Source organism: Phyllobates terribilis, unplaced genomic scaffold (assembly GCF_046119375.1).
Source record: "Phyllobates terribilis strain yellow unplaced genomic scaffold, ASM4611937v1 Scaffold_11__3_contigs__length_659146591, whole genome shotgun sequence".
In the NCBI taxonomy this organism is placed as follows: Eukaryota; Metazoa; Chordata; class Amphibia; order Anura; family Dendrobatidae; genus Phyllobates; species Phyllobates terribilis.
This window is the reverse complement of record NW_027362771.1, coordinates 189,451,153-189,477,471: the sequence shown is the minus strand read 5'-3', so window position 1 is coordinate 189,477,471 and position 26,319 is coordinate 189,451,153. Positions and strand designations below refer to the sequence as shown.

The following is a 26,319-nucleotide window of genomic DNA, read 5'->3' as shown; positions in this document are numbered from 1 at the left end:
GCTGGATTTACATTAGATGATTGTCATGAACAAGTGTTCCCGGAAGGCTTGTTTCCTGATAATCAGGTGGAGTAAACAGGCTGCCAATCATCTGACAAATGAGCAAAACATATTTTCTTCAAGTGAAATAATTTTTAAGTAGGCTTAAAAATTATTCTTGGTAGCTCATCGTCATATGTAAACATAACATGTGCTGTCGAAAATAATGGCAGTCTATGTTTACAGAACGATCTATTACTGATCGTTCTGTGCACATAGGATATGCGTTCTGGATGTATAAACAGGCAATTAAACCATTAACAATCAGCAAACAAGTAGTTGATCAGTGATCAGTTAAAGCCGCTAGCTTGGTGGTGTATACCCGCCCTTAGATTCAGCCAAATCAATCAGTGAGATTCAAGAGAATAAAAAGAGGCAGTCATATTAAATTAAAGAGGTTCTTTAGGACTTTGTCCAGGGTCATCAATCTTTGACCAGTAGAGATGACTTCATATAGTGTGTCTTGTAGTAAGGAAAATGGAAAAGCTGCATTAGTGAAACAAAAGCAATTGTGTCTGGATATATGAACGTGCATATTTATGGGAGGTCAGTGGAAAGAACTGTCATCAGACAGTGACAGTAAACAACTATGTAACCTGTATGACCAATGTCACTGACCGCAGCCTACTGTACTTACACTTTGTAACATACTTTCTATTAATTTCTGCTATTCATCGCTTGTGCAGATGACATTATTTTCAGTCCAAGTGTGATTTGGCAAAACATAGGATTGCACCCGGACCAATGTTATGATTTGCGGCAATGCACCTGTCCGATTTTTTCCTCGAACATAATAAGAAAAAATTGCAGCATGCTCGATTTACATCCGATTATCGGATTGCACTCGTTCCTGCAAGTCAATGGGTCCATCAAAAGAATCAGACTGTACGCGAATGACATCTGAGTGCTGTGCGATTTTCACAGACTGACAGGATGGAGGAGATGGAGAATTTTTTTTTCTCCATCTTCTCCACGTCCGAGAGAATCAGATCACGCTATGATCACTCTCTGATCAAAATCTGATCAAAGTTTGATCAGAGTGTGATTAGCATTATCAGACCAATTTTCACCGATGAGAGAATATACAGTGGTGTGACCCTAGCCTTAGGGTAACTGCGGAAGACAATAGGTAAGGAGGTAATTGGGCATATAGGTTTTCATGTCACTATTTCTAGTTCTAAAGTGGAAAAAGGTGCAATAGATGAAGAGAACAATTATGACTAGTGCTAAAATTTTGCGTCTCCTCAAAATAAATAAAAAATACATTTGTAGAAATGTCGTTTTTCCATAATTAGTAAATAACTCAGAATCAACAAATAAATTATATAAAAGTATCCCTTTACTAAATTTCGGGATTCTGAATTAATAGTTCCTGATTGACCCCACAGACATGACATTTATAGGTTTTTTTTTTAGATGAATGATCTTTTGGCTGCATTTTCCTTTGGGAAATAGAAGTTTCTAGAGAGACGTTGCAATAGTGTAGGGAAAGTAATATGAATGTGTAAAACAGTGCACGTACTATTGACCAGCACGCCATCATCAAGGCAAACACATCGCTTATTTTACAGCATAATGTATAGCACTTGCCAAAACAAATAATTCTAGAGCTTTTTAAACATTCCCAATCCAAACCAGATCAACAGCCACAGTGATCATAGGCAGCAATAAACGTCCCAGGTCATCTGCTTGTAAACGATATGGAGATTTAGTGACCTGAGACCAGATTGACCTTCTCAATTACCACAATCACCACAAGGTCCATTACCTTGTGCTAACCCAAAATATAATATGCCTTGGGTAATGAAATCTGATTATAATTGTTTGCAACACACCCCTTTTGTGTTACCTAAACAGAAGGAGAGGGAGTGGAAGAGAAAGAGGGAGAAGAGGAGGAAGATATGAAGGACTGGGCTGCCTCCCTGTGCTCAGCTCTTCTTAACCTGGGCAGAGTCAAGGAGGCAGTGACATCAGCGGGCTGACAGAGTAAGGTGGGTGAGCAGCAGCAGGCACAGAGTGGACTTCCAGAGCCAGGAGACAAGGCTGTGCCTGCAGCAGCCACCATGCAGAGGTCCCCTCTGGAGAAAGCCAACATCTTCTCCAAGCTCTTCTTCAGGTATGTGCCTTACATCTGACTAGGGGAAGTGGCAGTGCATGGCAGCATTCCTGTACTTGCTGGCACTGCCTGCTGTCACAGGGCAGCACACTGCAGGCACCTGAAACTTTTTTTTTTCCGAATTACACATCTTGTTTCATCACAAGTACTTCTAAAAGTAAATGAACAGGGGAGAAAAGCTATTTGGCAGTGAAAGTTCCTTCCTGTGCAAGAAATTAGCCTAAAAAAACTTTCTTCTGCACCTGCAACAAGACAGTAGGCATACCCCACTGCAGCACCTTGTAAGTACAGCACATAAATGACCTCTGGTTTTTTACCTCTTGATCAGATCTCCATAATCTCTTAGTAAATGCCTTGGCTTGTAATATGTGTGACATTATAGAGAACACAAAGCTTATAGATCTCCCATTGTTCGAGTGACAATCCATGTGTGCTGAAGGCTGGTGATCTATATATAGGGAATGAGAATTACAATCTTCTACCAAAGAGTCACATAGTGATATTAATGTGGATGAAAGGATAATCTTGTTATTAATCAGACTGTGTTTCCAGGGGTCATGTGCTGCTGGAGGTAGTAGTGTAGAAGTGTGTGGAGCTCTGCAGGGATTTCTAATGGTGTGTGCTCCAAAATACAGTGACATGAGGTTCTTTCACCATCCTGAAGGTTTACTGTCATAACACACAGCTGGATTTAGTAATATCTTTTTGTTTCTTCGTGTTTTATGATAATACACAATAGCTCCTTCCTTGTCTGTAATAACACTATTTGTTGTCACAAGGGGGTTTTATAAATAGTAATGTGTGTGTTGTGTATAATCACAGAAAGGACTTCCTTTTTATTAATTAACCTATTCAGATTCGGGTGCTCTCTGGTTAGTGTGGGTGATATTTTATATAAAACTAGAACATTTCTTGTATTGAATTTTAAAGCGTACCTCCACTTTCAGCAGAAAAAATCCTTAAACTGCAGGAGTATGATCATGTTTCTAAATGAGTTTTTTTTTTACTGTTTAGTAGTCGCGAGGACCACCAAAGGTCTGTACTCCAGGTTAGGGTGCTTTCATATTGCGTTTAGGCACCCATTCAGTGGCCCCGTGGGGCTTACGTCCGAATCTCCCGCAAAACCGGATTTGGACGTATGCGTTGACGGGGCCATAGACTATAATGGTGCTGGCACAAAGAATGTGTGCTTTTGCTGTGCATCATTTTTGGGCGTGTAGGCGGACACTCAGACGTAGTAGACTGCGCAGTAGACCTCCCTGTTTGATCTGTTTTCGTGCATCTACACTAAAAAATATACATAATCAAATAGAGATTCCTAAGTTTATAATATAAATAAATGTTTCTGTAAAAATCAGATGATTTGTGTGGGATCAATTTTTTTCCGCACACATAGACTTGGATAGGCAAGTCTCATTCGAGACTCGGAAGAAAGAAGTGCAAGCAGCGTTTTTTTTTTTCACATGGACCCACAGAGTTTCATTGATCTATATACATATCAGTTTTAACCCTTTCCTAACATGGCGATTTTCCATTTTTGCACTTTTGTTATTTCCTACTCTTCTTCCAAGAGGCTTTTTTTTTTTTTTTGCAGGATGAGTTGTTCTTTGGAATGACACCATTTTTTTTCATCATGTGATGTATGGGAAAACGGCAATAAAAAATTGCAAGTACTATGAAATTGCAGAAAAAGCAGAATTCTGCAATTGTTTTTGGGGTTATTTAAGTAATTAAAAAAAAAATTTGAAATTCGTAAAAAAAATATAAAAAAGTGCTTGTGTTGCCATTTTCCAAGACACTGAATGTTTTCATTCTTTGGTCAATGGGGCTATGTGAGGACTTGTTTTTTTTTAGTGTATTTTGGACTAGATACATGGCTTTGATCGATTCTTATTGCACTTTTTGTGCTGTTGTGGCGGCTGAAAAACCCAAATTCTGGTGTTTTTCATCTTTTTTTCTGATTACGCCCTTTACCTATAGAGTTAATTAAAATTGATTAACTCGATAGGTAAATCAGTTTGTTTTGATAGATTGGACTTTACAGATGTGGAGATGCCACATATGTGTATTTTTTTATTTCTTTAATCTTATTAAGGAAAAGTAGGGTGATTAGAATTCTTATATTTTCTTTATTTTTTTCATATTTCTTAGAAGACTTGAACCTGTGATTGTGTCATCTCTTGTACTATATAGCAGTGCCACAGTATTGCTGTATATGGCAAAAATAACAGTCTCCTATGAACGCCAGTTTCAAACTGGCATTTATAGCAGTACCGTCATGACAGGCACTGACCCTTGAGTGTCATGGCAACCTATTGGCATGGGGGAGGGGTCATTGACGGTTTTAATGGCTCACCCTCCCTGACGCTTGCTGCACATGCTGTCATAGTTTGACAGCGGTATTTAATAAGTTAACACGTCTGTTAAAGGCAGATGGCTGCTGTATAAAGCAGCTGCTGTCTGTCAGGAAATATACGGGCTCAGCTCCTGAGCCCGCATCAATGAAGGGGACCTGACATATGACATAGCGGTAAGTCATATACCAGGAAGGGGTTAAAAACAGATCCATATCTCCGGACTATAAGGCTTAGAGCTTGTCCTATCCTCATCTGTTTTGCTGATACAATTGGACATTAACGCCTATGGTAATCCATATAAAACAGATGTCACACTGAAGACATACTGTGTAATTCAGAGTTCCATCCTATTTTCATCCGTTTTTTAACTGATCCATTGCTAAGATGTTGAGGGCCAATAGATAAAAAGGTTCAGACATTCTACCTAAGTCAGTGAAAAAAATGGCTAAGAAAAAAAACGGATGACACCAGCGAAAAGACATGAGTCCATTTCCCTCAGATGTAACACTCACACGGATGAGAGAATGCAGCGGACAGCACACTAGCCAATGTTATTCAATAGGGCTGTTCAGATAACAATTTTTTTCTGTCTTTGTGAACTAAATCGCAGCATGCAATTCTGCGCAGCACTATTCTTTTCTATGTTGCGGATGAGACTTGACTATTCAAGTCTTTGGTTGCTCAAAAAAAAGAATCAGATTCCATACAGATTATCCGTATTGTATCTGATTTTTAGGGATACATTGCTATTATTAACCTAGCAATCTGTATCTCATCATGTACATTTTAAGTTGTTGATGTCTAAATACGGATGACACACGGATGTCAAAAAGATTACTGCTATTTCTTGTAATTGCACCTAAGTGGGCTCTCTGGGATTTAATATAAATTTTCAGAGAGAGTAGGATACTTTATAAAGTAAATTCATAACCATTACTTTAAATCCCCAGCTGCCACTACTCTGGTGGGCCCCACCATTCCTGCAATGATGACCTCCACCATTAACGTGACAGCTGCCAATCACTGCAATCACAGTCAACTTTCGGGGCTAGTGATGGGTTGTAACATATAGTGTAGCAGATGAGACTTGCAGTCAGAGGTGTATCTTGGTTTTCTGACACCGGGTTAAGCATTCATCCCCACACAATGCCATTAAAAATAGTAATGTCATTATAATGCTCCTGAATAAAAATATCTGCCCTGCGCTGAGCCCCTGAATAAATAATTCCCCCTCCCATGCACAAAATATGACTTACACACTGTCCCTCTTATGGCAGACTGCCCGCTCCTTTTCATACTGGGTCCCCTCTTCATACTGTCCTCTCGCACTGGGTCCCCCTATTAGGACCAGTTTCTATACTGTGCCCCCTCATCACATCCCCCTCCTTAGTATACTCTCCCCTCCTGACTGTGCCCTTGCACTGTCACCCATGCTACCATCCCTCCCATCACGCTACTCAGTCTATATTCTGTGCCCATTCACATTTTTCTTTCCCCATACTGTCTCCTCACACTATTCCCCTCAATAGTCTCCTCACACATTTCCCCCTCCCTCCTCATACTCTCTCCTCTCTTCTCTTACATTCCCCCTGCTAACCATACTGTCTCCTCACATATTTATCCCCTCACTCTCAATAGTGCCTCCTCACACTTCCCCCCAACTCCCCATACTGTGTCTGCACCCATTCCTTCCTCACACGGTTTCCTCATACATGCCCCCCATCACCACCCTTGTTACTCATACTTTGTCCTCAAATTTCTCATGCTTCCCCCTCCCCATAATGTGTCTGCACCTATCCCTTCCTCATTCTCCAAACTGTGTCCTCAAATATTATTTCTTCCCCACCCAAACTGTCATCAAATCTTATTTCTTCCCCACCCAAACTGTCATCAAATCTTATTTCTTCTCTCCTTCCCAAAACTGTGTCCTCAAATCTTATTTCATCTCCCCCCTCAAACTATATATGTCTTCAAATCCTATCTCTTCTCCCCCCCCAAACTATGTTCTCAAATCTCTCTCCCTCCCTCTGCAATAAATCTTCGATGTCTTCAGCTCCACTTGAGCACTTACCACCGTTGTCACTCGCCAGCACTGCAGAGGCGCAGTCAGCAGCATGATCACATGACCTGAACACGCCGCCGGGTCAGGGCTTCAGTTGTACTTACGTCTGAAAGTTGAAAATAAAATTGATCACTACGAGCCGGCGCGCTTCATCTTCTCTGAGAGAACGGCTGACTCCCAGTCTGGAGGGTGGCAAAATGCTGCCACCAGGGAGACACCAGGCAAATGACCACCATCCCACTCCCAGATATGCCTCTGCTTGCGTACCTGTGTAACACCATTGATAATGTGGCACCCCAGGGGTCTGGTTTCCACAGTAATAGCAATATTACGTCTGAGAGCAGGTGGGAGGTCTCCTGGTCAGGAATCCTATGCATGCCTCCTGCCCAGTCCTGGGAGGGGAAGAACTTCCCCTATATAAAGCTGGGGCTGAGGCAGGGTTAGTGAGTAGAGAAGAAGAGGAGTCCCAGACAGAGACACAGTCTGGTCTGGAGAGGAGCAGCTATAGGAAAGAAAGATCAGGAGCTCAGTGGGAGCAGTGCTAAAAGGAGTCAGGGGCTGGAAGCTGTAGAGCTCGCCCTGATTGAAGAGTTCTCACCGGACCCGGAGTCCGAGGCTGTGGGGACTAATCCTTACCCAGCAGCAGAAACCGCCCGGCAGGGGATTTCAGGTCCTCTGGCCAAGAAACCCGAAGGCACGGTCACACGCAAGGGACCAGCACCGCCGTCGTGGAGCGGAAGCTACCAGAAGGCCCCGAGTCACCGGCCATACGGGTGAGCACCACACGGTACACTCAGGGACGTGGGCTACTTTTATCAGCCTCTAGCAGGGTAGCCAGAAGAGTACGATTTGTTGGGGAGGCCTACAACTCCACCTGGCCAGGGGAGATTCCATCTGCTCACGGACTGACCAGGCCCCGATCGCTAGCCAGTACTCCGGGAGGGTCTACCTTTGCCACCAGTAAAGACCCTGAACTACACCGCACCGTCTCTGAGTGTTTCATCATCCACGTCCGCTGCCCTGAGGCCATACCCCTCCCGTTGGGGGTTATACCATCCCCGCTGCACAACCGTATCACCGGCCTCAGCGGTCTGTCCTGCAGCGGCGGTCTCATGACCGCATTCAACGGGTGGCGTAGTCGAACATTCTAACATCTACTGCTAAATACTGCCGCTCAGTTTGACTCCCTGGGCACGGACCGGGTCACCGCCACGAAACTACTACCCCTCTCAGATCCGGCTCCGGGTAGGCCCCCGCGTGCGCAACGCTACTCAGCACAGGCCCAGGGGCGCGTCAACTTTTGGCGTAGTCGGCAGGATTTCGTACCCGCAACCACCGGGTACTGCGTTCCTGAAAAAGAGACTTTTCAACTTACCTGTGGTGAAGATTCCCGCCATCCGACGCCATCTTCTACCTTCTTCCCGCCATCCGTGGAGTTTTCCCGCCGTTGGACGCCATCTTCTGCCTTCTTCCCGCCATCCGTGGAGTTTTCCCGCCGTTGGACGCCATCTTGAAGACACCGCGCGGGAAGAAGAGGGGCGTGGACTCCGAAAAGCCCGCGAGAACTGAAGCCCCGCCTCACGTCCGGACGTTGCGTAAGGTCCTGGAAGGAGCCCAGCAGACGCCGACGTCATAGGAGCGCGACGGAAGGTCCTCGACCCTGACGATCCACTGCGGAGCCGCGGCCTACGGAAGAGGATCATCGCAAGGTAGGCCACGGTCCACTAGCGGGGAGGAAGATGTCGGATACGGAGGAGAGCTTCACTGCCGCAGCCACCGCCAGCGCCACCGCTGCTGCGGTCATGCCTTTCACTATGCCCTATATCCCGGGGACAGCCTGGCTACCCCAGTACTCAGGGGAGTCACATACCCTGAATGACTTTAGAGAAAAGCTGGATAGCCTCTTCCAGGTGTACCCCCTCACAGAAGAGCAAAAAGTGAGCATCCTGGTGGCCCAACTAACCGGGGCAGCCCAAAGGGAGGTAAAGTCCTGGCCACCTGGGAGGAGGACTGTAGCAGGGATATTAACCCGGCTGAAGGACACCTTTGATACCCGCACCTCAGCTGAGATTAAGCTTAGATTCTACGGGTGCAAACAGCGAGCACATGAGAATATAAGGGAATATGCACTAAACCTACAAGAGGCCCTGAGAGCCATTAAGCAGACCGACCCTGACGGCGTGGGAAACGAGGACAGGCTGTTGACCGAACAATTTATAGAGGGACTATATTGCAATGCCCACCGAACCCAGTTGCGGGCAATGGCCTTACAGGATCCTCATCTGGACTTTGCACAGTTCAAGGACAGAGCCATTCGGGTGCTCCGAGAACCGGCACCGGGTGGCGTTGTGGCCCACAGGCGCCCTACTACCGCTTACCACCAGGAGGTGGCGCCCTTGTCGGCAGGGCCTGTGGGAGCTGATGCGCAGGCTTTGAACAATGACCCGGCTCCAGACCTGCACCATCAGGTCCAAGAGCTAGCTAAAAGCGTAGCTGCACTAACCCGAACTGTGCAGTCGTTACAGGTTTCTGCTCCAGGGAAGATCCAGCTGGCATCCGGTCCAGAGGACATCCCGTGGCGTCGATCAAGGAGGACCCCACCGGCCAGAGGAAGACCCAGCGACCGATACAACGAGGACGGACAACCCATCTGCCGCCGCTGTAATCAACCCGGACATATGGCAAGGTACTGTCCTTTAAACTGGCACAACCTGGGGTAGAGGGCCAACCCCTAGGAATAAGATCACCAGGCCCATCGAACTGGCGTGACAAATATGTGGGAGGACGTCCAGTCTTGCCTGTGGTACTGGATGGCATTCCTATGAGTGCCCTACTTGACACCGGGTCACAGGTCACTACCATCCCGTACGTGCTCTTTAAGCAGTACTGGAATGACTCGGATATAACCCGCTACCCTGACGACGACTTGAGTATCATCGCCAGCAATGGTCAACCCGTGCCACAGATCGGATTCAAAGAGATGACCATTAAAGTCGGTAGAGTCGAACTGGCAGCACAGGGACTGATCATTGTAGACATTGACAAGCGCGAGAGTCACCCAAAGATAACGCTAGGAACTAATGTGATTGAAAATTGTCTTGCAGAGGTGATTTTCATTTTACAGCAGGTTGCCAAGAACGCCAGCTCCGGCCAGCAGCGAGTGCTCCAAAAAGAGATCCGGGCACTGATGCGGCGGCAACAGGTGGAACTCTCCGGTGGTGAGATTGGAAGCGTGAGAATGTGTGACCCTTTCCCAATTGCCATGCCCCCAAAAAGTGAAATGATGATTTGGTGCCGGGCAGCTATTGGTCTAAGAGGTAGAGACTACCAAGCAATGGTAGAACCTGTCTACTCAGACAGTAGGCCCACCATTTTGACAGCACGGGGGGTGGTTGATGTACGCCATGGGAGGGTGCCCGTTCGCATAATAAACATCGGGAAGAGAGAAGTACACCTGCCCCGGTATGCCACGCTAGCTAAATTGTTCACCATAAACCAGAATTCTGTACAGGCCGTGGAACCCTTGCCTCCATCTCAACCAGAGGAAGGTAACGGCTCTAAGAAAACAATAGAGGACTGGTGTCAGCAACTACATTTGGGTACTGACTCCACTCCCTCACACCAGAAACAGGGAGTCTATCGGGTGGTTCAAGAGTACGAGAGAGTGTTTAGTAAACACCCGTTAGACTTCGGGCGAGTAAAGGGGGTAGAACACCACATCCCCACGGGAGACCATCCTCCCATAAAGGAGAGATACCGACCCGTACCCCCTGCACACTACCAACACGCCAAGGGGATGCTTAGAGACATGAAGGAGGCTGGGGTAATCAGGGATAGCTGTAGCCCCTGGGCAGCTCCACTAGTCTTGGTTAAAAAGAAAGACAACACCATGAGAATGTGTGTAGATTACCGGAAAATCAACCGTATCACACACAAAGATGCGTACCCCTTACCAAGGATAGAGGAGTCTTTGGCTGCTTTAAAATCTGCTAACTTCTCTACTTTGGATCTCACTAGCGGGTACTGGCAGGTTCCTGTAGCAGAGGCGGACCGGGAGAAGACCGCATTCACCACCCCGATGGGACTTAGCGAGTTTACCTGCATGCCGTTCGGACTCTGCAACGCACCAGGAACCTTCCAACGGTTGATGGAATGCTGTCTGGGACACCGAAACTTCGAGACGGTCCTGTTATACCTGGACGATGTCATCGTCTACTCCAAGACCTACGAGGACCACCTGAAACACCTGGCAGAAGTGTTCGAAGCCCTGGCAAACTACGGCCTAAAGGTGAAACCCTCCAAGTGTCACCTCCTGAAACCAAGGGTGCAGTACCTGGGACACGTGGTGAGTGCTGACGGAGTGGCTCCCGACCCTGATAAGATCACCGCAATTAAGGAATGGCCAAGCCCCTCCAGCGTAAAGGAAGTGCGGCAGTTCCTCGGGTTGGTAGGCTACTACCGAAGATTCATTCCCGGTTTCACCAAAAAGGCAGCTCCTATGCAGGACCGCCTGATAGGCCAGTCCAGGAAGGCCAAGAACCAGAAGCCGCCCTTCAGATGGGAGAAGCTGGAAGAAGAGTCCTTCCGCCAGCTGAAGATGGCCCTCACGGGGGATGAAATCCTGGCGTACCCGGATTACAGCCAGCCCTTTATCCTCTACATCGACGCAAGTAACATCGGGCTAGGAGCCGTACTGTCCCAGATCCAGCAGGGGAAGGAACGGGTAATTGCTTACGCCAGCCGAAAACTGCGACCCACCGAAAGAAACCCTGAGAATTACAGCTCATTCAAGTTAGAATTCCTGGCAGTGGTGTGGGCAGTCACCGAACGCTTTAAGCACTACCTCGCCTCTTCCCGGTTCACCGTGTACACGGATAACAACCCGTTGACACACCTGGATACGGCAAGACTCGGTGCCCTGGAGCAGAGATGGATGGCCCGCCTGTCCAACTATGAGTTCACGATCAAATACCGGGCAGGACGCTCCAATACCAACGCGGATGCCCTGTCCAGAATGCCAAACCTACCGGACGTAGGGGAAGATCCAGAGGAATTGGAAGAAGTTGAACTCCCCGCGTTCCACCGTCATGGGACTATCCAGTATTCCCACCGTGTAAGGAGTAAGCAATCCGCTACGTTCAATCCCTTACCTCATTACAACTGGGCGGAAACGCAAGACAGTGACCCCGCCGTCCGACTGGTGAAGGAGATGCTGACTCAGCCAGATGCCCGCCTTGACCCAGACGCTCCGGAGGAGGCCAAGCAACTGTGGATTGAGAAGAGTCGACTGTTCCTTTACAAGGGGAAGTTGTGCCGCAGAATGGTTAACTCCCGGACGCATGAACTGATCTGGCAAGTAGTGGTGCCAAGAAGAGACGCGGCTATGGTACTGGAGGCATACCACGACGGAGCTGGGCACTTCGGGTGGAAGAAGCTGGAGTTCCTGCTGCGCGGGCGGTTCCACTGGGTAGGCATGAGGGGAACCATCGAGAGGTGGTGCAGAGACTGTGGACCGTGCCACCTAAGAAGGAAGGACCGTGCCAGCCAGAAGACTCCCTTGCAGCCCATCATCACCCGACAGCCACTGGAACTGGTAGCCCTGGACCATGTGAAACTGGCTCCAAGCAGATCTGGGTATGTCTACGCCCTCACAATCGTAGATCATTACTCCCGGTTCCTGGTGGTGGTCCCGGTCAAGGACTTAACGGCTCAAACAGCAGCTAGAGCCTTCCAGCAGCACTTCTGCCGTCCACACGGATACCCAGAGCAGGTGCTTACGGACCAAGGACCTGCCTTTGAAGCGGAAGTCTTCCAGGAGTTCTGCACTCTGTATGGCTGCCGGAAGATAAGAACAACACCCTATCATCCGCAAACCAATGGACTCTGTGAGAAAATGAACCAGGTGGTGATAGACCTTCTGAAAACATTGCCCCTGGAAGAACGCAATCTGTGGCCTGAGAAACTGCCTGATCTGGTGGACCTATACAACCACATCCCGGTAGGTTCTACCAACTGTACCCCGGCTTACCTAATGAGAGCAAGACCTGGTAAGCTCCCTGTTGATCTGGAGATGGGAGTCCTGACACCCGAGGACACTTCACCAGAAGCAGACTGGGACACAGAAAGGCAGCAGCAGTACCGGAAAGTACAGGAGAGCGTGGAGCGAAGTCTCTGTCAAGCTAGAGAGAGACAGGAGAAGACTTACAACCAATATGCTCCCGCTGTTCCCCTGGTACCTGGAGAGCAGGTCTTGAAGAGGAAGAGACGGCTCCACAAATTGGACGACCAGTGGGAGAAGGACCCGTACACCGTACTACCCTCAAGCCATGAGAACCCGAAAGTCTGCACAATCAGTAAGGACGGAGGAGAAACCACAGCCATTGTATCCCGAGATCACCTGAAGAAGTGTCCCGAACAGCTACGGGACCCTGAAGAAGAACAAGAAGACCCTCGACCCGCAGAGGAAAGGGAGGAGATGGTTAGTACTGTACTCGGAGACTTCCCTCGGTCTTGGACTCAAGTAAATGGCGCTGTTGTGGTACCCGTCCTCACCTTCCTCCAACCAGCATCCCAAGTGCCTACGGAGAAACAGGTAGAGCTGGAAGAGCAGCCGGTCCAGGAGGCAGAAGACCCCACACAAGCAGACCAGGAGGATCAACCCTCTGCTTATAGTGAGCCTGCCGTACCCCTAGTGAGCCAAAGAGCCCGTAGACAGCTGCCCAGTTTATCTTTGACAGCTCCTACACTCCGTAGCTCAGGACCAGTCAGTCAGCTCCGTAGGTCCACTAGAGCCACTAGAGGCCAGTTGCCCGTACGTTGGAGGATCTAAGTGTTTAGACTGCTTTATTTGTATTTACCTGTTTATTGTTGCCTGTAAATAATTGTGTATTTTTAGTTATTTTATAGGTGTCGTTTAGGGATTATCCGGAATCCTTTGTACATATGTTTGGAGCGTAACCCAGGAATGGACTAAAGACTGTTAAAGACTCGGGGTAGGACAGACCCCTACCTGGTTACGGCTCCCTGTTCCTTGGTGAAATGGACACCCTTGTTTTCTTCAAAAACTGCACCCGGTTGCGGACACGCCGTGACCATCATAATGTGTTTTTCTTTATTGTACTGTTTTTGTTTATAACTTGTTTTGTTTACAAAAATATGTTTAGTCCCGGAGTACTACATTTCACTAGGGGGGAATGTGGCACCCCAGGGGTCTGGTTTCCACAGTAATAGCAATATTACGTCTGAGAGCAGGTGGGAGGTCTCCTGGTCAGGAATCCTATGCATGCCACACCTCCTGCCCAGTCCTGGGAGGGGAAGAACTTCCCCTATATAAAGCTGGGGCTGAGGCAGGGTTAGTGAGTAGAGAAGAAGAGGAGTCCCAGACAGAGACACAGTCTGGTCTGGAGAGGAGCAGCTATAGGAAAGAAAGATCAGGAGCTCAGTGGGAGCAGTGCTAAAAGGAGTCAGGGGCTGGAAGCTGTAGAGCTCGCCCTGATTGAAGAGTTCTCACCGGACCCGGAGTCCGAGGCTGTGGGGACTAATCCTTACCCAGCAGCAGAAACCGCCCGGCAGGGGATTTCAGGTCCTCTGGCCAAGAAACCCGAAGGCACGGTCACACGCAAGGGACCAGCACCGCCGTCGTGGAGCGGAAGCTACCAGAAGGCCCCGAGTCACCGGCCATACGGGTGAGCACCACACGGTACACTCAGGGACGTGGGCTACTTTTATCAGCCTCTAGCAGGGTAGCCAGAAGAGTACGATTTGTTGGGGAGGCCTACAACTCCACCTGGCCAGGGGAGATTCCATCTGCTCACGGACTGACCAGGCCCCGATCGCTAGCCAGTACTCCGGGAGGGTCTACCTTTGCCACCAGTAAAGACCCTGAACTACACCGCACCGTCTCTGAGTGTTTCATCATCCACGTCCGCTGCCCTGAGGCCATACCCCTCCCGTTGGGGGTTATACCATCCCCGCTGCACAACCGTATCACCGGCCTCAGCGGTCTGTCCTGCAGCGGCGGTCTCATGACCGCATTCAACGGGTGGCGTAGTCGAACATTCTAACATCTACTGCTAAATACTGCCGCTCAGTTTGACTCCCTGGGCACGGACCGGGTCACCGCCACGAAACTGCTACCCCTCTCAGATCCGGCTCCGGGTAGGCCCCCGCGTGCGCAACGCTACTCAGCACAGGCCCAGGGGCGCATCAATAACACAGAGTGATAACTCTGAATACAGGTAATCTAGTAGATGTTACACACAGTCCTACATAACACTACAGGTAACAAAGAGTGATAACTGTCTGAGTACAGATAATGTAGTAGATGTTATCTGCAGTCCCCTGTAACACCACAGATAACACAATAATAACTCTCTGAGCGCGGATTTATAGTAGATGTTGCCTACAGTCCTGTGTAATACTACAAGCATTTGGGAGGAGATTGCATGTCTGTCTCTTCTCAGGCACCCTGCTTATATGTGGGCAGCGCCTCTGATCTACTACATTGGATAGCGGCAAGGGCAAGAAGAATAATACCCAGAGTAGAAGTGGTACTGTAAGTGTCTGGCTGCTTAATCTCCAGCGTCCAGCCTAGCCACTACAGTACACTCCAGGCCGCACTCTGCCACAGTTTCCTGTGCTGTGAAGTCACCAGTCACATCACTCACAAGGGTACGGGGCAGCCCAGGCACATGTAGATCAGAACACTGCTTCATCCCGGTTTGACAAACTGTCTGTGTAAAACGGTGGAGACCACCATTGACAACTAAAGAGAAAGTATGGTATTAAAAGAGTTTATTGAAATATGTTATATATAATTGTATTGCGTCTGCCACAGTGGGAGCATCTCTTTTCAGTGATTTTCCAGATGTAGTAATTATAGCTTTCAATTATTACCCAGAAGTTTGTTACTAAATTTGCTATAGCTTGAAATACGGAAAAGCTTTTAAGTTGCAAACAAACAAAAAAAATCACTTGTGTACAGGAAGTCATACAAGTCCCATATTCCCATATTGGGAATGAATCAAACAGTCCTGGGTATTACATTTCAGAGAATTAGCGCGGTTCGCAAGAAGTCTGGGAGATTTGGATATTTGGATTATTGAGGATGTTAGTCTTAGGTCATTAGTGGAACAGAGGATACGAGTAGGGTGATAGAGAGGAGGGAGGAGATGTAGGGTGGTGCAGAAGCTTTGTGGGTGAGAGCGACAAGTTTATATTGGACTCTATAGTGGATGGGCAACCAGTGCAATGACTGGCACAGGGTTGAGGCATTGGTGTAGCCGTTGGAGAGGAATATGATCCTGGCTGCTGCATTCAGGATGGATTGGAGAGGAGAGAGTTTAGTAAAAGGGAGACCGATTAGTAGGTAGGTAGGTGGATAAGTGTCAGTTTATATATTATCCCTAATGGTATTTTAGTTACTTATGACATTATCCAAGCCTGATTATCAAATGTGTATGCAAATCAAGTGTATTGTTGTTTTCCTGACTTTCTATTTGGCACATTTTTGGGGGTAATCATACATAGCTCAATAAACTTACAGATTGCAAAGTTCTATGTGATCACATATAACCATCTCTAAATAAGTTGGAGGCTCGGACAGTGAAGTGGTAAATGATGTTTAAAGGAAACCTGGCAGGTGTTTTTTGCCCACCAAACTGCTACTACTTATTAGCCTATTACCATCTCTAAATAATAAAAGATCTGCATGTTGATTGCATTTAGCTGAAAATCTCCATCACATATTACCGCGAAATAAAGAGAAAAAAGAGTCATTATTCAATAAAAATTAACAATTTTTTACTTCATTAAATTAAAACACAATTATTGAGGTTATCAGATTTATCATGGGTGAAACAGTGATGATAGGGGCTGAATAATGCTATTTCTCAGTACAATAAATGTATCAGTCTTGCAGAAAATCACATGATATTATATTAAGTGGTTGCTCCTAGTAACATCTACAACCACACAATAGATGTAAGCCTGTGTATATACATATAGAGTTATACTGTTTATAATAGTACTCACAAATGTACATCTGATGCAGAGTTGCACCTATACATCTAATAAAAAGTATATCAGAGCAGGTAATTACTTATAGCAAAGTCCAACACCACACTGTCTCACTACCCCAACCCACGTTTCACGTCACTCGCTTCCTCAGGGGGCGTGAGGACTAGCCTATTAGCTCTAGCAGTAGACTAAATTTTTAAAAAATTTGAAAGACGGCTTGTGCTGTAGACAAATTACTGATCTGCTGTTGAGGGGCTGGATATACTGTGCCGAGAAGTCAAGGACACAGTATGTCATCCTAAGCCCTATCTTTTGGGATGTCAATTATGTAAGGATGTAATATGGGAATGTAAGGTTTTGAAAATGGAAAGGAAAAATATATGCTAAGATTGTGTCACGTTGGTGGATGTGGACCCACTGAACCACAGACTGAAGAGAGCTTGGAGGGGCGTAACTAAGCGACCACCTGGTTCTTCATGAGAGCCTCTGATGGTGTGGTTAGACTTGAGCCACAGGTGGTAACCAGGTACCACTCCAGGACAGACCCCGGTACCATAGCAGCTGACATTAGGGAATAGAGATGCAGGAGCAGATTCGGAGTCCAAGTACTGGTATTGACAGGACAGGTGACAGCTTCAGGGACTAGTTCAGACTAGATAGGTTCAGGAATAGACAGGACTGGCACAGGTCCTGGAACACAGGACAGGTTCAGTAACGGGGACCTGACAACGGACTTGTAGGTTGGAAGACACTAAAGACACTAATGTTGCTCAGGCACCTTCCAACAGGTGAAGGTGCCTTAAGTACTAAGTGCCTCCCATCCATTGGCTGGGGACATATCAGGTGTGCGTGCTGTCTCTTTAACAGACAGGGAGCACACGTGGATGCCCTAAGCATGCTGCCAGGAGACCTGCGTGGCGTGCACAGGCCCTGGGACACAGGACACGACCGGGCGGCCGCCGCGGTGAGTATGTCTGCGTCCCTGCTAGGGGGAAGGGGAAGCAGCGTTACAGTTTGCTTAATAAATAGGTGGAACTGAATTGGCAAAAGACAAGGGCAATCAAAATAATATATAGGTGGACAACAAAACCCCAACAATTATTAAAGTTAGGGTTATAAATAAAGATGGCTGACTGGTGACCTAATAAATGTGTATAAGTATACCAAAGGCTAATAATAATAATAATTTTTATTTATATAGCGCCAACTTATTCCGCAGCACTTTACAATTAAGCGGGGACATGTACAAACAATAAATTCAATACAAGGTGAGACAGTTTAAACAGTTACATCAGGAGTGAGGGCCCTGCTCGCAAGCTTCCATTCTACAAGGAAATGGGGGGACACAATAGGTGGAAAGTGCTTGTTATTTCAGGCCTAGCAATTATAATAAATAGGGATTATCATATAAAGCTGTATGATCCGGTCATCAGCCTGTATGTTCAAGTGCAATACTGTTCAAGGCTACTACAGAGATCTCCACCATGATCTATATCCACACAGGGCTGTAACTACAAGAAGGTTTCTACATTGACGTAGATTTGTGCTCTTCTACTGTAAGAATAGTGAGAGTCTGAGACAGTTGAGACTTTTTGTCAAAGGGGTTGTCATAGTTAATTTACATAAGAAGTTTAAAATGGGCCGGTTTGCCTTTCTTTAGTGTAATAATATTCCATGTTACAGTTACTTTATTTCCGTTATTGATCCAGGAAAATATATGAAAGAATTGTTTACCTAAGATGGGGAAAATTAGCTTTGCCTCATGGCAGTTTAACCTCTACGGGTCCGTTTACACTGTGCGACGAGCAGTATTTAATAGCCAGTTTACACAGGCCAACCCAGCTCCAGATGCGCCCTGCACAATCTGTGCTAGATTGTTTATGTGCATAGGCTGCCATTCGTTTCAGCGGCACGAGCCCTGTGTACGCAGGATGATACGGTGCCGAGAAAGATGATCTTTTGTGCCTACTTAGACTGTACTATTATTGAGAAATGAGCATTCCTAGGAACACTCATTCATGATAATTGTGCAGTGTAAATGAACCTTAAGATACTACAGTCAACGGTGACCTCGACATCTAAATGATTAGACATAGGGAAGGGCGCTCTCTGTCATCCATTTTCAACCCGATTACATAGTTCATTTAACGTCACATTCCTCAATATTGGAATTGCAACACCAAGAAGGAAAAGTTGTGGAAATATGGAAATCACAGGATCAATAGACATATTACTGATATGCAAATGATGAAGAAATGCAAACAAAAGGTTCAAAACATCTCAATTTATTTAGTATTGAGTATAGGCACCACTGGGCTGGAGTAAGATTTGTGGCGAGGTGCCCACAGCGACACATGCCACAGCGCACCGTGCCTGATTCATTGAGAGGCATTAGACTGTTAATGAATCATGAGCATCCGCTCCAAAATGCCTTCTCATCAAGACGGGCGAGAGTATCGCCGGTCTTGATGAATCGCCCCCGATGTCTTTTTCAGGCAGTTCGTCTCAGAAACTCTCCTGAAAAAGCACTTAAAATTGCTGCAAACAGTGAACAACAATGTCAAAATGACTTGTGGCGCATATTTTCCGTCTTTATTTTTTTTTAACTGCTTCAGGCTCCGAAAGCCTTATTTAAAGAAATCCTTGACCATTCTTCAGGCGGCTTCCCTTTGGAAGCCGTTCATTGTTGTAAACATAATGTGAAAAAAAAATGCCAGCTGCAAAGTTGGCGTAAAAAATTATACAAAATTTGCTAAAAAAAGAAGCTTCAGAAAAAACATCGCCAGCGTTTTACTGAAGTGTCTTCTGCATGAAAAACAGGGGAAACGTATAAGACAGAATTATCTCACCCATCTGCCTGAATTCAGGAGGCCCTAGCACATCACTCCGTGCCGCATAAATCCATCCGATCCAAGGAAGGAAGCTTGGAGACCCGCCCTCTTTAGCCCTATTAGGTCTTTCAGGCCCTGGTTACCCCAAGACTCCTGCCCTCCTGGATTCAGACAGATGGGTGAGATCATTCTAATTCATACATTTCTCCTTTCTGTTTTGTACTGAGCCACGAATGGTTGGATAGTTTGTCGTTCATTGATGAACAAGTTGGCCCATAATATTAATATATGGACCATCTGTGGTGAACTGGCCATTGTCAGATGTCTGTTACAATGCTTCCGTCACTGTGGGTGGCTCTGTTTATGTTGGCATCCATCACTGTGGATTTGGCATTTATTTGGCGTGTGTTTTTTGTGGTGTGTGTTTTATGGCCTGTCATTGAACAGGTATTTTATTAAGTGTGATCAATTAGTATTTGTTAAAAGTTATGTTTTAGCTAGTGCTCATTTTTTGCTGATACACTATTATTTGCTAAAAACTTGATTCAACTCAATCATTTTGGATTTGAATGAAATCGGATCAGTAGCAGTAAAATTGCTATGTGTGTTCTTATCTGCAATGACGTAATTGTCAAAATAGTGCCATTACTTCACTCTTAATGAGTTAGGTATGTGTCCCCCACGCTCATGCTGAGTGAAGATTGTATGCATTATAATTAAGTATTTTTCTACAACAAGTGAAACAAATGTGTTGTTAACACACACTGGGTCCATCGCTGAGCTCCGCAAGACAAGGTCAGGGAGCAATACTTGAGATCCTTCATGTTTTCAGCTGTCAACAAGGTTTAAGCGCGCTTTATAAAGTTTATTAGGGTAATATCAACAATCACAGATCTACAGATAATAGCAAATAAACATAAAATCAATGGGTAGTGAAGAAAAGAAAACCATGACGTTATTTATGTAACTATCAAATCTTCTCTCTCAGAAGCTTTTGGGTAAACATTGGAAACAATCGGACAGACGTGCTCTTGTGGGTACTGGAAACATATTTAAAGTATATCTAAAACGTCATTTACGGAACGTGAAAAATGTATCATAACTCGCAGCCAAATCAGTGACAGGAGCTGTGAATTGTCAATAACATTTTATATATGTGATATATATCCGTACGCAGATCTCAGATTGTGTGAACAGGATTTTTAGAAATTATAATTTTAATTTGTATTTGGTCATTGTTAGGCTGGTTTTGACTCCCACTCCTGAGAAAAAATACTGACCGAATACTGACCAAATACTGATAGTGGGGCCGTGGCCTTATACTTATCAGATCAAAGTTGGTCTCAACCACTCACTTATTTAGAAATGGCTTACAAAGTGAAGTATTGTTCACAAATTGTCATCGTCTTCCAATGAAGATGTATATGTCGAACAGGTGCATAATATACATTTTTCACTACATACTTCTGTATAGGTAAGTGCTGAAAACTATATTTCCCTATAGAGTAAAAATAGTATGCCCTTGTTTGTTGGACTGGGATCTTTCATAAAGAAGGGGGCAATTAAGGACCAGTACGTTAGATCTCAACTATGGGAAATAAAATAATTTTGGCAGTGGTCTCTCAGTCAAGCCAAAAATGAATATTCACAGGGAGGTCATGAGAGATAGCGGTGCACTGTAGCTGACAGCTCACTAATGGCCGGTGCACGCGACTGTATTTTCTGTCCAAAACCGATCGCACGCGGACCAATTTTATTCAATGGGTCAGTGCAGATAATAGATTTTTTTCACTGACCAATTTGACTCACCCATTCCAGTCTATGGATGCGAGAAAAAAATCGAATGCCACAGTATAGCATCCAATTTTTACGGATACATTGTAATTCTGTAACAGGAAACAGTAAATGGTCTTGTATAATATTAATAGCTGACGCTATAAAAAAAAAATACTCGAATGACAAGTGAGATAAAAATCATCCCACTTTTTTGGATGAATCTGAACAATTTTTTTATACGCTCGAATGAACCTGCCCAAAGGGGGATAAAGACATTATTTAGGCAAATATTATTTTCTGAAGTATTGATGTCAGTCTTTACAGGACTAAGGGTTTCATGCAGTTTAACTTACTGAAATCTAAATCTAGTTCTGAACAGGGCTATTTCTGCATTGATTTATACAGACCCCATTTAAATGAATGAAAAGAATCGCAGAAATTTAAGGGCTCACTCACACGAGTGTATAGCATGGCGTATTGCTATCTGATGTTTTGCCAGGTAGCACTTGGACCAAAAATCGCAGCATGCTGTGAGTGGTTCCGATAATCGGATCATGTGCACCCATACAAGTCTATGGGTGCGTGTGAAACAAGTCTGTGTCTGCGTAAGTCGGACTGCACTCAGTTGATATTCGAGTGCAGTCCGATTTGAGCAGACACAGACAATGAAAAAGGTGAAATTAAGTTCTCCATCTTCTCTGCACCTGTGCTGCGATTCTGTCATGTGAGAGAATCAGATCACACTAAGGTGACACTCTGCTCAAACTCTGACAGAGGATGAGCCGAGTGTCATAAGTATAATCGCCCTGATTCTGTTGCATGACAGAACATACGAGAGTGTGGCCACAGCCTAACAATTCTGATCGCTGTTAATGCTCTGTCACAACTGTGTTGGAGTCTCCATTCAAAGCCTCTATGGCTGATTTCATCAAATATACCTAATGAAATAGTGCTGTGTACTCGACTATCTGTCTGGTAAAAAGACAGATAACATCTCTAGAAACCTGACGGACCCACTACAGTACATTGCGGCCATTGGTGTCCATCATGAGACAGCGCCTCTGTCATTTCCAGTGTTCTGCTCCTGTAATGGAGAGCAACAATGTATGAAGACACAGATTTTATAGCAAGTATATTTTGACAAAATAACAGAAATAAAAAGTGTTAAAAAAGTAGTAATTTATAGGATGATCTGAAAATATAATTGTCAAATGCTCTCCTGGTGGATTAATTGCAGGGCAATCCTTGTCCATCAGCCATTTTGTGCCTTATACACTTCATGGTCTTGAATATTATCCCACCTGCTTTTCCAGTATTAGGTTTGAAACGCGTCTCGACCAGTAAAATCACATGGACAGTAGATAGGAGAAAATGGCAGCAAAATAATTGCAACATAGAATTGATATTGTATGTGAAGCAACATGTATTACAGTACATGTAACATCATATTACTATGGAAATGATATCACAGAAATGCACTAAGGTCATTGCCTTCATTCATGCCCAGTGCCCCCAGCACATCGGCCTGAATCATCCAATGTGCCTCTCTTTGTAATAGGAGAGTATGTCTGTCTATTCCTGGCTTTCCCTTCATTATGCAGACAATTCCTGTAAATGTGATTATACATGGGTCACCATTATGGTCCTCCCGAAAATGCTAAATCAATTCAGTTCTACCAACATCTGTATTCAATGAACGAATATGCTCTTTAATTCCTGTATCTAAAGGGCAAATCGTTTTATCCACGTAGTAAAACCCACTTGGGCAAAGCACTGTATATGCAACAAAATCCCTTCAGCACGTGATAAAATCATGATTTACTGGTCCAAATCTTAAAAGTCTATCTCTCCTCATAGGGGAACAACAGGAACAGTTGCCGCATCCACGATTGCCAATGGGAAGAGAGTCATTCATCCAGTTTTTTTTTCTTTTCTAAATGCCCTTTACCTAATGATCCCTTCTTTTTTTAGTTATTCTAATGACAATATGGGTCTGCGTGTTGCTATTTTAGATAGTGTCATATCGTACTCAATCATATTCCAATTTTTATTGATTATAGACCTAAATCTCCTATCTTTTGTTTTCATTCTTCCTCTATTTCTTTTTTTTTATTACATTTTTGGGGTGATCCCTGCTATGTAATCATTCTTTAATTCACCAGTCTGTTATTAAAAACTCTCCTCTGAATTATTAATCCTGCATAGTCTCACAAACTGGCTATATGAAAGTGATCATTTAATGTTGTAAGGATGATAACTTGTGGGGAAGAAAGGTATTACAGGAACAACAGGCTAGTGAATTATAGGAAAGATTACAAAGTAGGGGTTACCCACAAATGTGATTGAAATCAAAAGATAGATTTATATTTTCATTTGAATACAGCCCAATAGCTGGAAAAATTAGATTTATAATCAATAAAAATTGGACTATGATTGCGTCCTATATGACATCTGATAACAGCAACACACACACCCATATTGTTCTTTAAAAGAACTAAAAAATATAAGGGATCATTTGGTAAAGGGCTGCTTAGAAGAGTGGTTGAAGGACACTCTTCCCATGTGGCATTTGTTCTTGCTGCTCCTGCAGAGGAAAGATAGCGGGTGATTTGTCAAAATGTTTTTGACAGAAAACTGCTATATAACACTCTCAAATATTGCAGTTTTCTTGCGCAATGTGGCGTTGCACAAAAATTTTGCAACTTTTGGCTTTTCACGCCAGGTTGAAGCAACTCTGTCAAAAAAGAGAGTAGCTTGGAAGGAGTTGGGGCTGGACGGGGCATGGCTACACCCACTCATCAAATTCAGGAAAGGATCTGTTGTTTTATTCACTAGAAATGTTACTCCAGTCTTTGATTGGAGTAGTATTTCTGTCAAGAAGCACGCCACTGAGAAGATATGCCGAATCCATTAAGTGGCATACACCGCTTTATGAATTCAGTGCATCAAATTCCATCATATGCCAGTGGGTAAAGCAATTTACACTTTGCATAAAAGTATTAAAGAACATATGCATTTATTAAATATAGGTATTGGTAGTTGTGAATTGATTTAGCATTTTCGGGAGGACCATAATGGTGACTCAAGTATAATCACATTTACAGGAATTGTTCACATAATGAAGGGAAAGCCAGGAATAGATAGACATACTCTGGGGGGCACTGGGCATGAATGAAGACAATGACCTTAGTGCATTTCTGTGATTTCATTGCCATAGTAATATGATGTGTTACATGTACTGTAATATATGTTACTTCAAATACAATATGAATTATATTTTACAATTATTTTGCTGCCATTTTATACTATGAACTGTCCATGTGATGTTAATAGTTAAGGCGTATTTGGACCCTCATACTGAATAAACAGGTGTGCTAAGTGAAACGATACCCAGGACCAAGAAAAAAGAGTGTATGAGGCGCAAAATGACTGTTGTCCTTGTGGTTTCAGTATTCCACGTTCTACATGCCCTCCGACTGTACTTTTATGCCTTTGGAATAAAGTTTGATGATTTTTGTAAGTATCGGTGAGTGCCGCAATTTATCTTTATTTCACTATTTCATAAATATTAAACAGATTATGCCTAGCAGTAAGCGTGTTTCCGTACAGGGTTTAGTGACCTCTCCCGAGTACTGCACCTTATCTCTTATTCACATGAGTAGAAGAAAAAGTGTAGTACTCAGGAGCGGTCATTAAAATGAGCGATTATTAAATACATTTATGTTATATAGTGGAACCAACCTTACAGTACAGTAGTGTAGACTACAATATACAGACCACCCGGGCCAGCTTTGTGCCGACATTGACAGGAAGCAGTAGTGGAAGATTTCAGCTCTGATATCTGCAGAAATGTGAATGCTGCTCTGGACTATAATAGAGGCTGTAATTCATCAGGATCAATTAAAAAAATATAATTCATTTGCAAAAAAATTTTATATATACACTAAAAAAATAGTTCTATGTGTAAACTAACATAGTGCCCAAAGAGGGATATTCCGTCAGCAGGCATTGGTTTACTCTTCATTTGACGTCTGTTCATAGGTCAGAGTGTTTTCCAAAATTGCTCAATCACTTCCTTTTAGCTTTATACAATGTCACAAATATTTCTTATCAATCTCTATACTTCCATACATACATTTCATTATTTCTTCACTCATAGACCTGTCTTACAATACCTGTCTTCATTGGGTTTCAGATCGTGTTGTCTCACACACTGTTAAGAAGAATCGCAGTGTGGAAATCTGCTTACGCTAGGGAAAGTTATTTGCTTACACACCTAACATAGCTCATAGGGAATGGTATGCATTGATTAAAGGTGATTTTATGAATGTTGTTGACGTTGCATTTAAGTAATTTGATACCTAAATTAAAATGATGAAACAATCAATCTGCTGAACATAAGAGTGTGATGATCTATGTACTTCTTATTGTTCTATAGTATTAGATTTTAGTGCTCCTATACAGTTCTCCACCTGCATAAAGACAAATTGTTGTTGTGTTCAACATTTGATCATTTTAATCTGCAAATTTCTGACTACAACAATTAAACATTAGCAGGACTTTACCAGATTTGATTGCGTGATTTTTTTCTATAAAACTTAACATTGTAATTACCAAACAGTTGGGCATTTATCACAATTTTTGTGCTAGTTTTGTGTTATAGTTCATCCCAGTTGTACAGTGGGTATGGAAAGTATTCAGACCCCTTTAAATTTTTCACTCTTTGTTTCATTGCAGCCATTTGGTAAATTCTAAAAAGTTCATTTTTTTTCTCATTACTGTACACTCTGCACCCTCTTGACTGAAAAAAACAGAAATGTAGAAATTTTTGAAAATTTATTAAAAAAGAAAAACTGAAATATCACATGGTTATAAGTATTCAGACCCTTTGCTCAGACACTCATATTTAAGCCACATGCTGTCTATTTCAATGTGATCCTCCTTGAAATGGTTCTACTACTTCATTGGAGTCCAGCTGTGTTAAATTAAACTGATAGGACTTGATTTGGAAAGGCACACACCTGTCTATATAAGACCTCACAGCTCACAGTGCATGTCAGACGAAATGAGAATCATGAGCTCAAAGGAACTGCCCAAGGAGCTCAGAGACAGAATTGTGGC

General features: G+C 44.3%; 1 protein-coding gene across 1 annotated transcript in view; it reads left to right on the top strand.

The window, feature by feature from the left end:
- Positions 1 to 1,903: 1,903 nt before the first annotated feature.
- The window catches only part of CFTR (CF transmembrane conductance regulator), a 229,417-nt gene continuing 205,001 nt past the window's right edge, over positions 1,904 to 26,319 (top strand). Inside the window, exon 1 of the mRNA XM_073651905.1 lies at positions 1,904 to 2,155. Coding sequence (XP_073508006.1) covers positions 2,103 to 2,155 — 53 coding nt within the window. The 5' untranslated portion in view covers positions 1,904 to 2,102. The remainder of the gene's footprint in view (positions 2,156 to 26,319) is intronic.